The sequence below is a fragment of the Myodes glareolus genome, chromosome 4 (assembly GCF_982192425.1).
Source record: "Myodes glareolus chromosome 4, mMyoGla1.1, whole genome shotgun sequence".
NCBI lineage: Eukaryota > Metazoa > Chordata > Mammalia > Rodentia > Cricetidae > Myodes > Myodes glareolus.
Genome location: NC_142029.1, coordinates 23,739,833 through 23,754,289, shown reverse-complemented (window position 1 = coordinate 23,754,289; position 14,457 = coordinate 23,739,833). Strand labels below are relative to the sequence as shown.

Genomic DNA, 14,457 nt, shown 5'->3' with positions numbered 1-14,457 from the left:
TGGGACTCAGAGGTAAGTTAGTTTAGCCAATCACTGAGTCCTAGGTTCTGTGAGATTTGCTGTCTGGAAAACAAAGAAGACAGGGTAGATCTACCACACTCCAGTGGAAGGCCACATTTCCAAGTGTATAGGCAGCACAAACTGTATTTGATAAGCTAAATATGCACACACACACACACACACACACACACACACACACACAGAGAGAGAGAGAGAGAGAGAGAGAGAGAGAGAGAGAGAGAGAGAGAGATACTTACTTGAGTGGGTAGGGAAAGGGAGTTAATCTGGGAGGAGTTCAGGAAGAAGGGTAAAAATGATAAAAATACATTGGATGAAATTCTCCAAGAACTAATAAAAATGAGAGAAAAGAAAAATCTTTTTAAAAAAAAGGCAGAGAGAAATAAACAAAAACACCTGACGGTGACCTCTGGTCTCCATATACACACTGTACAAACACATGCACATACGCTCTTGCAGTTGGAATAGAGGTGAGACTGAAGCAAGATCATTAGTACCTTCATTCAAGGACTCCTAGATTCATGGCACAACCCAAGAGTTAGAACACTATCACTCATCAACGCTGGGAGAGGGCTAAGCTGTTATTGCTTGTTTTTCAGGGAGAATCCGAGGGACTTTACATTTATGAACAATAGTGGAGCTGTGGGACCCAGAAGAGAAGAAAATGCAGGGAGAAGAAACCTTTAAAACCACAACAAAATAGCCTAAGTTCACCAGCTAAGAACAAGGTGTCACAAAAGGAACATTCAGTAAGTTTATATAGAAATTGCAAACATGACACCAGAAATAAAAGCATAAGAACTGAAAAATGAAATTGAAGAAATCAGTTAAAAAGTGGAAGGGGCAAGGGCAAGTAGGAGGAGAATAGCAGGGCCTAAGTGATCAGAAGAGGGAAGTAGGAAAAAGGAGACTAATTAAGGAGGGAGGGAAAATAAGTACAGATAAAGGAGGGCAGAATATAAAGTAACATTATGAATAAGTCTTAAGGAATCATAGTTTAACTATCTACCTAAAATACACTTAAGTTGTTGTATAAAATGCACATATAGTTTAAATGAAAATTTCCCATATAAGCTAACAATTCTACCGCCAAAAGCCAAAGACCATCTAACAAAAATTCTAACACCGGGCATGAGATGAGACACTTTCCTTTGAATTGTTGGTCAGGGTTATCTAAAATACTCATGAAACATTACAGGCTATTGCTATTGCCCTTGGTTGTTCTCCAGAGGTGGAACTAAAAATACTTCGGACAGAGGTCCCAGAAGACTAGAACGGGTCAGACTCCTCTCTGAGGACTAGCTATCATGGTACCAGAAGGGCAGTTTAAGTTTCCAAAGGAGGGAAGCAACCAACAGTCCTACCCAGCTATGATACCTACACACAAAGGGTGCAATAGTTGCAAGCATATCTTAGCAGTAACCAACAGCTCTCTAATTGTAGTTAAGACCCAGAAACAAGGAAATTGTGCCTGGTACTGGAAACCTAGTCAGCTATACAGAGCTGGTGAAGTCATGGACCTAAGAAGAGAACCTGCAACCTCCATATTATTATCCAGCATAATCCCTAACTACTTTCTAAATATTAGTCCTCACACTCACAGATAAGTAAAATTTCCACCCCCATAACAGAAACCTCTTTTTGTAACAGATGGAGACCATTACAGAAAACCACAACTGATCAAAATGCCAAGTTATGGAGCTCACTGATACATCTACAGTGCAGCTTCTGCACCTAAGGCTCAGAGATCATCATGGAAGAGTTGGTGGAAAGACTGTACAGGCCAGAGGAACAGAGAGCTTGTTGTGAGATCATGTCTCCTAGAAATGTCAGAAGCTATTACCCATGAATGAAATCACACCAACATGGCTTCCTAAACATGACCAGAAAAAGGTCAACACCAAAATTGGTGTTTTTGACATGAGAAAGTGGAAGCGGGAAGCTCACAAGATCCCAACCCTAGACAAAGAACTACAGGCAACGAAGGAAAAGTTGAGAGCAGGAGAAATAGTCTTACCTAGGGAAGAACACTGATTAGTTATCCAGTACCAAATAGACAGCCCTGAAAACACGCACATACAACTGACATTATATGGACTGAGCAGGCTGTAACTATGTATTTAGGAATACACAAACACCACCACCACCACCACTAAAGAAAAAGGGACACGAATTTGAAAGAAAGCAGGGGATATACAAGGGAGAGTTAGGAGGAATGGGAAAGGGAAAATGATATATTTATACCATAATCTCTTTTTTCTTAAAGTAGAAAGACAGAAAATGAGATGAAAAGGGAAAAATTAAGAGTATCAAGGGATGGGATGGGGAAGGATTCAGCTTTCTTTTAAGGGACTGGTCACTGTGTAGTTGTGGCCAAATTGGACTTGGTAATATTTTTTTCTTTTTTCTTCTTTTTTTGTGGGGGGAGGTCACAAGGATGGGAGGTGGGTAAGATTGGGATGCATTATGTGAAATTCCCAAATAATCAATAAATATATTGAGTTGAGGAAAAAAAAAGATTGGGCTAGGTAGTTCCAAAGACACACACACACACACACACACACACACACACACACACACACACACAGAATATGAATGAGAATGGGACAGGATGGAAGTAAAGAAAAACTTCTAGAAGTGAAGGAAGTGAATTCCTAAGTTAAAAGTATCTACACCCATTCAATTCCATGAATAAAGAAATGCCTTATTCCAACATTCCCTGAAATTCCAAGATATCATGAAACCTGATATGAAGCACCCTGATAGAGAAAGAGATCAGACACAAATGTCTAGAAATCAAGACAGTATTAGACTTCTTGCCAATATCTCTAAGGGCAGTAAAAGACAATGCAGCAATGAATGAATTTCAAATACTGATTCAACCAAGTTAGCCAACAAGTAGTAGAGGAGAAGGTATTTTCAGACAGGTGTCACCAGACAAGGAACTATACCAAGGAAGTAGTTACTATGCAGGAGTTGAAAGCAGGGCATACAATTCCAGTGAGATGTTAATACAATTACCAAGGTGCTGGAAGGGGAAAATTATAGATGACAGACTAGAAGGCATACTAAAACAATTAAAATGGAATGTTCCAGCAAAAATTTTTAACACTTAAATGCATAACTTGTTGTACTGAAAGAGTGTTTCATTCTTTGTAAGTTTCTAGATAAATTACTAACAGACAGAAGACAAAAGAGAAGTAATTGTTCACTTCAGGGAAAGTAAAATAATTTTTTTCTGTATTTCTTAGCATTGCAAAATCAAATACAGTTTAAAACTTGGACCTATAGATTCAATATTTTGGTAAGACATTAAATGTGAAAAAATTTCCTTTAATTATACATTTAAAATTGCATTGTATTGTAAATATAGCAATGGCATAAATCCTACATTCTTCAGCTGGACATCTCTCTTTGTCTTTGGAAAATACAGTGATATCTGTCTCAACTGAGAGAAAAAATCCAACACCCCATGGCAGGATAAAATTAGGAATTTTCATAGTCTCTTTAATAATTCTTCCAGAAGACGTTGGTGTGCTTAGAAAACACTGTAAATGAGAACTTGAAAAACCAAGAAAAGCATCTTAGCTGACTATCTGTTAAACGCTGACCTTGGCTGAGTACCTTCCTACAGGAACAGACTGTGTGGATTTAAAATTAATTGTGTGAAGAACAAGGACATATGGCTCTTAAATTAGTCATAAATAAAATGCAAATAACTCTTATATGTTGTTTCTATTATTTCTATTCAGCATTATTCATTTTTTATTTCAAAAGTGAGTTACATGTTTTCAGTTTGGATATGCTAAGATCAAAAGAGGAGTATGTCGGATTTGCATTCAAGCACAAGCATGGTTGATGGAGGATACGTATCTAATTTATTTATTTTCCATAGTATGCTTCCAAAGGTAAAAGGACTTGTTCACTTAAAAAATGAGCTCAAATATATCCAACTAAGGAACAGCCTCCACATAAATGATTATTCTCAAAGTATACGTATGACACTCTGAAAATGAAAGCAGATTAAAAGTATTTTTTGAATTTTTATGCTAGTGTTCCTACTGGGGTGGGAGTTCTGCTCCTTAACACCAGAGACAACTAACCTCTGCTCCAACTACACATGAAGCTTACTAAAATACACACTAGGACTTGTGATACTTTTTCTCCAATAAAGTGTCCCTTGAATTATAACAAAACAAATACAAAAACTATATTTTATCATGCTAATTCTCGGGATTTCATTAGTTTGTTTTTGCTGAACTCTGCTACTAAGCTACACCCCATCACAGTTCTCAGCTTTGATTTCTTGCTTAGTCAGAAAAATCTTTAAGTATATTAGTTTAATGTATGTACATAAGAAATCTTTCCTAGGATTGAGACTTTTAAAATAGGTTATAAAAAAGCATGTGGCAATGTAAACTCAGGCCCTTTGTAAGAAAAGCCAGTGCTCTTAATTGCTGAATCATCTCCTCAGCACTTAAGAACTTACATTTCAAAAGAAATTGTTCAAATAATCCACCACAGTGACTCCCATCACATAAACCTTAAGTGACCTACAGAAAACCCTAGCAAACATAAAGTTTTAACTACCAGTACTGAGCTATCTCCTTAGAATAAGATGTCCTAAGAAAGGGAATAAAATTACAAGTCTTGTACAGCTTACAATATTAATAAGTAACCATAGACTATGTGACATTACAGTGTAAGTTTAACTAAAACACAGACTTGTGAATAAAATACAGTGAATGGGTCAAAAAGAAAATAATTCTTTTTCAAAAAGTAAAAGTTCTCCCTTTTAGATTGTTAACTGGAGTTTTGCAAAGTAGTTCGGTGTCCCCAAGTGGATTAATGAGCTTATTCACTACTGCTTGTTATTAGCTAAGCCCTGGCCACTAATTTTGTCCCATATGGTTCAGTTAGCTTGGCAGGGAATATACAGATGCATGTCATTGTTCATAAAGGAAGTCCATACATATGACCAGTAGAGACCTGGTACCATATGGGAAATCCCTCTCCCATAATGTGCACACAATTATTTCTGTAAAAAGGGGTCTAGAGAAAAACTTACAGCCATGCCATCCTATTTCTGTCAACACTTTTTTTTGATAAGATATGCTTAAAATATTTATTAAAATACTGAAAAATGGGGCTGGAGAAAGATGGCTCATCAGTTAGCTGCACTTCTTGCTTTTGCAGAGGACAGGAGTTCAATTCCCAGGACCTCAGTGGGTGGCTCACAAATCAACAGAAGATGAAATTGTGATGGTTAGTATCAACTTTCAACTTAACAGAATCTAGAATCATCTGAAAGATGGGCCTCTAGTTATGTCTGTGGGTAGTTATCTCAGTTAATTAAGGTGGGAAGACCCATACCACTATGGGTTGTGCCATTCCTTAGGCAGAGGATGCTGGACTGCAGAAGAGAAAGCAAGCTGAGAACCACATGCATACATTCATTGCTCTTGTCTTCTGACTATGGAGCACTGTCTCAAGCTCCTGATGCTTTAACTTCCTTGACATGACAATGTGAGCTAAAATAACCCCTTTATCCCCTAAGTAGCTTTTGTTAAAGTATCCTAGTAGCAGGAAAAGAAACAAAGATATTATCTCTTAGGAGTACATGATATTGTGTCCTATTATTGATGATGTCCACTTTGATCACTAAATTTTAATGTGGTTTCTACCAGGCTTTTTCACTATACAGTTCAACTCATATTTCCTTTATAGGGAGGTATAGTGAACTATGTTTAGATCTTTCTTCTTATGAGACTTTGAATTATCAATGTTGTTTGTGTAGATTTATAATTTCCTGTTTATTCAACAGGTTAATTATTTGTTACTAACATTTGATGCTTGAATTGCCTCAAATTTGACAGTGGTATCCCCTTCAAATGGGTTCTGTGCATGTCATATATGCCTTTATCATTGTTGGGGTAATTTCTTACTCCATATTACAGGACACCTTAGAGTTTATCTTGGACTTTTCTTTGCCTTAAATCTATAACTAATCATTTCTCCAAAGAGTTCTTCTGATGGCTTTTGATATCTAAAAGACAATGTCTATGCATATTATGCTACACTGTTATTAAAGTGTGGCTGTTCTCAGGTTCTCTCAATATACACAGTTACAGAATATATGTATATGCACACAGATACACGCACTTTGCCTATAGTTATTTGTATCTTTGTCTATCATTGAAAAATCAATAGTGTATTTCCAAATTCAGGGTTTGTTTTGCTTCTAAGTTTGTATGTGCAAATTTCCTGGCCATGAGAATCTTCATCTTCTGAACACATTTACTTACTTGAACATTCTTCCTACTTTTATGTATCATTTTTCCCCTCTTCACTGCTCTGCTCCCATGCAGATGACTTCCTCACCCTAACCTGACAAATCTGTACATACTGAATTTCGGCATACTGAATGCCAGCATCTCCTTCATCCAAGTCAAAGTCTACCATTCCATGCTATACCCAAGCCCCATTTTGTTGACCCTATGCAGGCTCCTGAAATTCACACCACTATCACCACCATACTCTTCTTATCCTGGTTAAGTTGATACCCTAAGATGACTGCCCCAGGAAGGATGTTCTTTTCTCTTTGTTCTGAGTCCCATGTCAAGCTCTTTGTTCATGGCTGGGGCTCAGGTGCCTATGCTAGACAACTCGACCATTCTCACCCTACTTAAGATTAGACAGTGTATTAGGGGCACTGTTCTCCTGCTTCCTTTGTTTCCAGCATGAACCCAGCTCCATCTCACCTAATATTACAAGGACTGAGCAGAAAATGGATAGTTTTCATGTATGAATTCAAAATAGGATTAACATAAGGTATAAATTCACTCTCGATATAAAAAGTTACAGAACATCTATTATGCTATGCCCTCTACTCTTAGCATGTGATATCTCAGTATGCTGGAGGTTCATGGGCTTGAAAAAATGTCCTACTCTGTAAGTACAAAGACTGAGTTAGGAAACTAACCTTAACCTTGTTAAAAAAAAATTCCTACAAAATCTCTTTAATAAGTATGCTCTTGGGGCTGGAGAGATGGCTCAGTGGTTAAAAGCACTTACTGCTTTTGCCAAGGACTTGAATTTGATTCCCAGCATCTAGGTGAGGCAGCAAACAACTGTCTATAATTCCAATTCCAGGGGATCCATTGCCCTCTTCTGGCCTCTCCAGGCATTGCACTTATGTATACAACCTCCCCTCACATATGCACACAATTAATCGGTAATTAAAAAAGAAATCTTAATAAAAGCATATTTTAAGAAAGATGGCTTAGCAGATAAAAGTGATTACCACACAAGCTCAAAAACCTGATTCCATCTCTGGAACCCATGACAGAAAAGAGAATTGACTCTTGAAAGTTGTTTTCTGTACTCTACACATGTGTGTGCATGCATACACTTGAGCACGCACACGCACAGTTACTACCACTATTAATAATAATAAATAAAATAAAATAAAGATAATAAAAGTATGTGCTGTAATCTAGCAGGCTGCCCAAACTTTCATTGTAAGTGGTCAATTATTAAAATAAAATTATTTTAGATTTTGTTACAAACTACAAATAGAAACAATAACATAACGTTTATAGCAGACACACAAAATAAGCTGTAGACTACAGTAAACTACTTACTTTATCTACACAATCATCAAAAAAAGCCAGGCTTGCATCTTTATCGCTGACAAAAGAACATTCCTCAATGAAGCGAATAAACATTTGTGTTTTGGTCATCATGTTATAGAATTTTTGATGTGATCGGTCCCGGCTTCTTAAGAAAGCTATTCAATATAAATAGATAATGTGAGAATAGAGTCAGAAAAAATTTTCTGCTACAAGAAACTTGATCAACAATGTCATCTATATTCTCATTTTGTTCACTACCTTACAGAAAACAAAACAAAATTTAAGCTCTTGATAAATGGAGAAGAAACAGCAGAAGTAATAGAAAAGGGACACACACAGTTCAAGCTTTAACCCAGAATTATTTCACTGTCATGATGATTACACTTAAACTAGCATGTCTCAATTTCTGCAGTTGCTACTTTTGTACACTATTTTGCATGTTGTGTGAATGCTTTCTCTGCCCATTCCCTCCTTCTCTCTCTCTCCTTCCTCCCTCCCTCTCTCTCTGCATATACACAGTATAAAGTTTAAATTTGTTTTCTAGTTGCTCATCTTTTTTTAGTATAAGCTCTATGAAAGAAGCGACCATGTCTCTTTTTTTCATGGCTATATCTCTTTTGCTTCTAATAAAATACCAAATGCCCAAAACTTCATGGCACTGAGTACATACTTACTAGATGAATTTCTCTTTAAAATATTAAATACTACAAGAGAAAGTAAATATATAGCAAGAAACCCAATTTCCTTTTCCCCTTTGCAATACAGACAGAAAATGATAGTGATAAAGTAGACTGAAATAAAACAAATGAGACTGCTCAGGACTGGAGGTAATCAGATCCTCAGTACTGTCTGGTAGCCCCCAAAACTGCAACCGTCAATACCCCGACACAAAAGTGACACAATGAAGTGGGATGAAATACTCTCAGGAGGTTCTGTAGCTTTCAGATCTGTATTTTTTACTAGGATTCCAGTTAATGAGTCAGACAAAGAATTTGCCCTATAGAAATGGATCACCAGAGCTGGTCCTCGCCCACTCCAAAGAGTGGATGTGTGCTTTGTTAAATATGAGCTACTTATTCAGAAAACAAGTGATTTGTCACAGGTTTAAGTTTAACAACATGAAAGCTATAAAATTGTATCACCACTCACCTTGAAGAGCAAAAAGAGAGGCTGCATCTGTCGCTGTCTCAGATGGGGCTTGTGTTATTGGCCTTAAGTATGATCTATAACCTTTTAAAATAGAGGCCATGAAAAACAAGAATGCCTCCTGGATTTCCAAATCTATCATATGCAGTCTTTTCCCAGAATTAAAATCATAATCATTCATTGCTAAGTCCATTAGTCCATCATCTCTTGGCCTCTGTTGCACTGTGAAGAAATACATAGTTCGAATTTTGAAGTCTATGAAAAATAAGGCTCACACCGATTTTAATGAAAATTTATTTTTTTCAAAAGTGCTCATATAACCATAACTCTTTATTTACACCATTTCATAGTAGGCAAGCCTCAAGAAAACCTTCTCTAACATTTTTAGGTTCTGTTGAGCATATCTTTATCTAAATTACACATAAAATTATCCCTTTAAATCTATCATCAGAAAAAGTTTGTGCTCTAACTATGTATGTATGTGTGTGTATGTATGCATATGCACACAAGTAAAGAAAGTTCTTAACAACCACAACACTGGATACATATAATACACAGTCCTTTCCACCTCTTTCTTCATAAAATATAAGTGCCAGCAGGATTAAAAAAAAAGAAGGATTTAAAAAACAAAAAGCTTCTTCCTAGACAACTCAATGGTAAAGCCAGTTGGTGGTAAGGAGTAAGTTTATGCCAGAGAAGCCTGTTTGAATCTCTTCTCTTTCTTCTGACTTCGGTCAAGAGAGAAGCTTAGTAGACATCAGAGCTCCTCTCAAGAACAGGAGAAACTGAGAGAAAACACTGAGAAATAGTGGAGGAGGGCATTACCAGGTCTGAGGCACTCATGCCAATGATGCATGGCCTGATTTTACATGAAGACTCCTGGACAAAAGTAAAATTAGGGACCATTAGACAATGTAAGTACCATTTTTTGAAAAAAAGATTTATTTACTTTACTCTATGTATGTTTTGCCTGCACATATGTATGTGCACTGGGTCTGTTGGATCTCCCAGAACTGGGATAACAGATGGCATGAGCCTTCAGATGGGTGTTGGGAATCAAATCTGGGTCCTCTGCAAGAGCAGTATTATGAAGAAATAGAACTGAAGAACTGTTTTAGAGAAGAGGAGATAGAAGAGACTTGAAACTACCTGCCTCTGATTTAAAACTGGATCCTCTTGCAATAAAGAAAAATATTTACAAAACAGGCAAAACTTGGGCTGAAGAAGGCTTGGTGGGTGAGTGTTTATTGTAGACACACGAGGACCTGTTTTTGGATCCCTACTTACATAAAAGGCAGCATAGTGGCATGCATCTGTAACCTCAGTGCTGGAGGAAAAGGGAAAGACATCTGGAGATCTCAGGGTTTCAATGGCTAGCTAGGTTAGTAAAAATGGCAAATGCCATGTTCACTGAGAGAACTTATCTCAAAAAGTAAGGTGGAGAATGATAGAGAAAGACCTCCACATGTACACACCACACAACTGCATTTATATACACACCAAAACAACAACAAAACAGAACAAAAAAATGGTAAAACTTGACCGTGGTCTGGAGATTAGGGTGCTCCATGGTACCTTCCTGAGTTCCATACCTGTGCTGTAGTGATGTGGAAGAACGCATTGGTGAGAAATGCATTCCATTTAGATGTGATGGTGCTCCTACTCTCAATGGTCAAGACAAAAATTCCTAACTGGTTTAAAATTTAAAGACTTTTTAAGATATAAGGGACAGTTAATCATCTAAACTATCAGTATCACTTAAGCACCTATAGCTTTAAGCTTTAAGAGTAGTTCACAGGACTGGGGAGGAGGCTCAGTGGGTGAAAGCCCTTGGAATGCAAACATGACAACTTGAGTTTGGATTTCTAGAACACACATAAAAAGCCAGATGTAGTACCTGTGATCCCAGGGCTCCTACCATAGGAGGCAAAAAAAAAAAAAAAAAAAAGGAGAATGTGGAGTATACAGGGCAGTGGCAAACAAGAGAGAACCTGACTCAAAGAGAGTAGAAAACAAAGACTAATTCCTAAAAGTTGCCCTTTAACCTCAACATACATGGCCAGAGCATATGTGCAAACGCATATACATACACACCACCTAATACACTATACGTAAGCACAAAACACATGAGACCCATCTATGTTGCCACATCACCACTGGCCATATTTCACAAAATAGGTATTAAACCACAGACACTGAATAAACCATTGTTACAAGACTGAGAGAATTCAAGAAATAAATCTTAATTATTATCAGTAATTCTGGATCATTGTCAAGATATGTTCTTGCATAAGTTTTTCCCTTAAAGCATTTCACATCCTAAAATTATTTTTCATTTTGGTTAATTTGTTTTCGCAAACAGCAGATTGTTTCAAGATAGACTTTAGGTGGAGAGGTCAAGATCTGATTTACTTCACTGACATTAGCATTTTCTAATGCACTTTAAATAATTTACCTTAGATTTCTAGAGCTGCTTTATATAAGAAGAAAATATACCGATGGCAATCCTTATTTATTCATGTTATTTCAGTAATGGCAAAATTCAAGAAAGTAACCACTTTAATGCCTTTCTGAATTTTATTATCCTAAGATGGCCTTATAAAAACCTAAAAATTGTAAAATGCTTACTTATAAATCACTCATTTGGCTTCTAACAAATTTTGTTTCAGTGTTTATTTGCCTTAAAGACTGTAAACACTTTTCTTTCTTCCTTTCTTTCCTTCCTCTCTTCCTTTCCTTCCATCCCTTCCTCCCTTCCTCCCTTCCTTTCAGAGGGTTTTATTACGTAGCTCTGGTTGTAACTCATGGTATAGACCTGGCTGGTCTGGAACTGCCTGCCTCTGCCTGCAAGGATTAAAGGTATGTGCCACCAGTCCTGGCTATAAACATTTTCTGCTGTGGGACAATGGTCTGTACCTGTCAGTTGTATTTTAAATAAATGTTGATTGGCCAGTAGCCAGGCAGGAAATATAGGCCAGGCAACCAGGCAGGAAGTAGAGGCCAGGCAACGAGAATTCTGGGAAGAGGGAAGTGTCAGTCTGCAATTGTCACTCAGCCAAAAAGGAAGCCAGACAAAGAGCAAGCAAGATGTGGCTGCCTCGCCAAAAAAGGTACCAAGCCACGAAGCTAACACAGACAAGAATTATGGGTTAATATAAGTTGTAAGAGTCAATAAGAAACCTGGCCTACTAAGGCCAATCAGTTTATAATTAATGTAGACCTCTGTGTGATTTCTTTGGGACTTAATGACTGTGGGAACTGGGCAGGACAGAAATCTCAGTCAACAATTTTCCTTAACTTTTTAGACACAGGGCCTTTCTGTGTAGTCCTGACAGGCTTGGAACTTGTGTATAAAGGCTAGCCTTGACCTTGCAGCAATCTTGTTGCATCTGTGTCCTGAGTGTTGCTAGGTTACTGGCTTCTGTTAACATGTCAGACTAAAATAGCTTTATTTTATTTTATTTTTTTTTAAAAAAGATAGTGTCTTATCCAGTAGCTTGGCTGGCCTAGAACTTATTATGTAGCTCAGGCTGACCTTGAATTTTTGGTAATTATCCTGCCTCAGTTTCCCAAGTGCTGTGATTACATGTGTGAATCATAATATCCAGCTACAACTTTCTTTAAAATAAAAATTAGTATCAGTTAAAGTATTACTTACTTTAACAGCATAGTCACAAGAACTGGAATTTATTCAGAGCAGATGGGCCCTGAACAAGGATGACATGCAAACATTCCCTATATTTCCTTAGCTAAAAAAGAAAAGTCATTCAGGCACAGTCGGTCGTTCTCAGGTTAAGTTACATTCCTTAATTAGATTATCCACTTACATTTTGCCAATTGCTGGTGCAAATTATTCAGTGTATTCATCAGGTTTTTACATGGCTTCTTTGGAAGAATTTTCCAGGCCACACTCTTTTTGTCACCAGTTCTGAGATTAAATGACAACACCAATACATTTGTTACATGGACTTTAGGAGGGGTATAGTCCTGGCATAATTATACATGAGGGGAAAACAGCCAATGAACAACAACAAAACTGGAACACATTCAGAATACTCAGGCTAATGGAGAAATCTGACAGAGGCAGACTGGGATAGTGACTATATAAAATTAATTTGCATGAAGGTGGCATCCTCTAATTAATATACTTCAGAGTTTACAGTTACATCGGTACAGCATCTATTGCATTTTGTGGGGATTGTGCTCATCACAGACGCATTACAAGGTGATCCAGACTCTTTTCTTTCATGTCCGGGGGCTTAGACACCCAAACAGCAGGAAAATATGTTAACAGTTTTTAATAGAAGAAAACATATTACCGAAAACTCCAATGAACCTACAATACAGACCTTATTAAAATATGATGTTATATGCTCAGTTTCTCAGTTTCCAAAAGTACAAATAAAAATTATTTTAGGTTTTGTTTTTCAGAAGAGAAATATTCTAAAACATTAAAGTCCTTGAACAAAATAAATTATTACAAACCATTTTATAGCTTTAAAAGAGATTATCTGCTATAAACTAACATCTCTGTAGGAAGAGTCTACAGTGTCCTGTATTATAACCATTACAATACAGGTGGTCTCTTACTATGGGCTAGGGGGGTATAAGGAATCATAAAGCTTTTGAACTTAACTATAGTTTGTTTAGTCTACATCTGATTTTTCAATCTTTTTTCATTTAAAAAATAATAAATGCTCACTTTGAAAATTGAAAAATAAAGATAAAAAGAGAAGAAAACCAAGTTCTATGCACCAAAGAGCAATTCAGTACAAACTAGGTACTGAACTAGAACTAGAACTAGGAAGTTCTAGGTAGTAGAACTTCCCAAGCTAGGGTTTCATTTTTTTTTAAATGTCCCCTAAACTTCTCATAGAATAAAATATTGAAAAATAAGCAAAAAGAATAGACAAGCAAGCTTAAACTTATAAAAATTAATGACTCTGGAATCTATCCTCTTTTCCACAAATGAGAATAAGAATAAAGGCAGAGCGGGGTAAAATTGCAGATGTTCTTTTTACATTTATTATGTAAATAGTTTTTGCATTTATAATGTGACTAAGAGCATAGTACGGGAACTCAGAGAAAGGAGTGCATTTATTTGTTTGCCTTTTTGTTACCAATCTCTAAAGGAAGGCAGTCAAGATATGGTTAGAAAAGTATCTAATTGCCACTTAATCCTAATTCCCTCTTTTGCCCTGGTTATTGTTTCTGTGAAATGTGGTCAGGTAGGGAGGCTTTACCTAGTTTTTAATCTCTGAAAGCCTTCTGCATTTTTACTCATGGTGTCTCCCTTTAACTAGATTACTATTACACAAGCAGTTACCTCATTATTAGTGGCAGAACTCTTAGTGTCACAGTGAGAGATCAAGTTTAAAAACTAAGTGTTCACAGAGGACGCGATATGTCCCTTTAACTGCTTAAAAACCTAAACTTGTGCTTCCTTATCTGTCAGAGGAATTATGAAATTCCTCATAAAGTACAGACTAAAATGGGGTCACTTAGTCTATACATGCAACTTTCTGCAAAATTACATTATAAATATTATTACCCCTTCTTCAGACATTTCTTGATATTCAAAACTAAATCTGTATTGTATGTACCTGGAATAGTAAAAAGAAACTAAAACTCCTACACTTGGGATTTGCTTTTCTTTCAA

The 14,457-nt window shown here is 36.7% G+C and overlaps 1 protein-coding gene across 5 annotated transcripts in view; it reads right to left on the bottom strand.

Annotated features, from left to right (window-relative positions):
* The window catches only part of Dennd4a (DENN domain containing 4A), a 109,588-nt gene that overhangs the window by 37,119 nt on the left and 58,012 nt on the right, over window positions 1-14,457 (bottom strand). For all 5 annotated transcript variants that reach the window (XM_048423738.3, XM_048423740.3, XM_048423737.3 and 2 more), the window contains exons 13-15: window positions 12,626-12,726; window positions 8,802-9,020; window positions 7,662-7,807 (exon numbers count right to left, since the gene is read on the bottom strand). In XM_048423738.3, coding sequence (XP_048279695.2) covers window positions 7,662-7,807; window positions 8,802-9,020; window positions 12,626-12,726 — 466 coding nt within the window. The remainder of the gene's footprint in view (window positions 1-7,661; window positions 7,808-8,801; window positions 9,021-12,625; window positions 12,727-14,457) is intronic.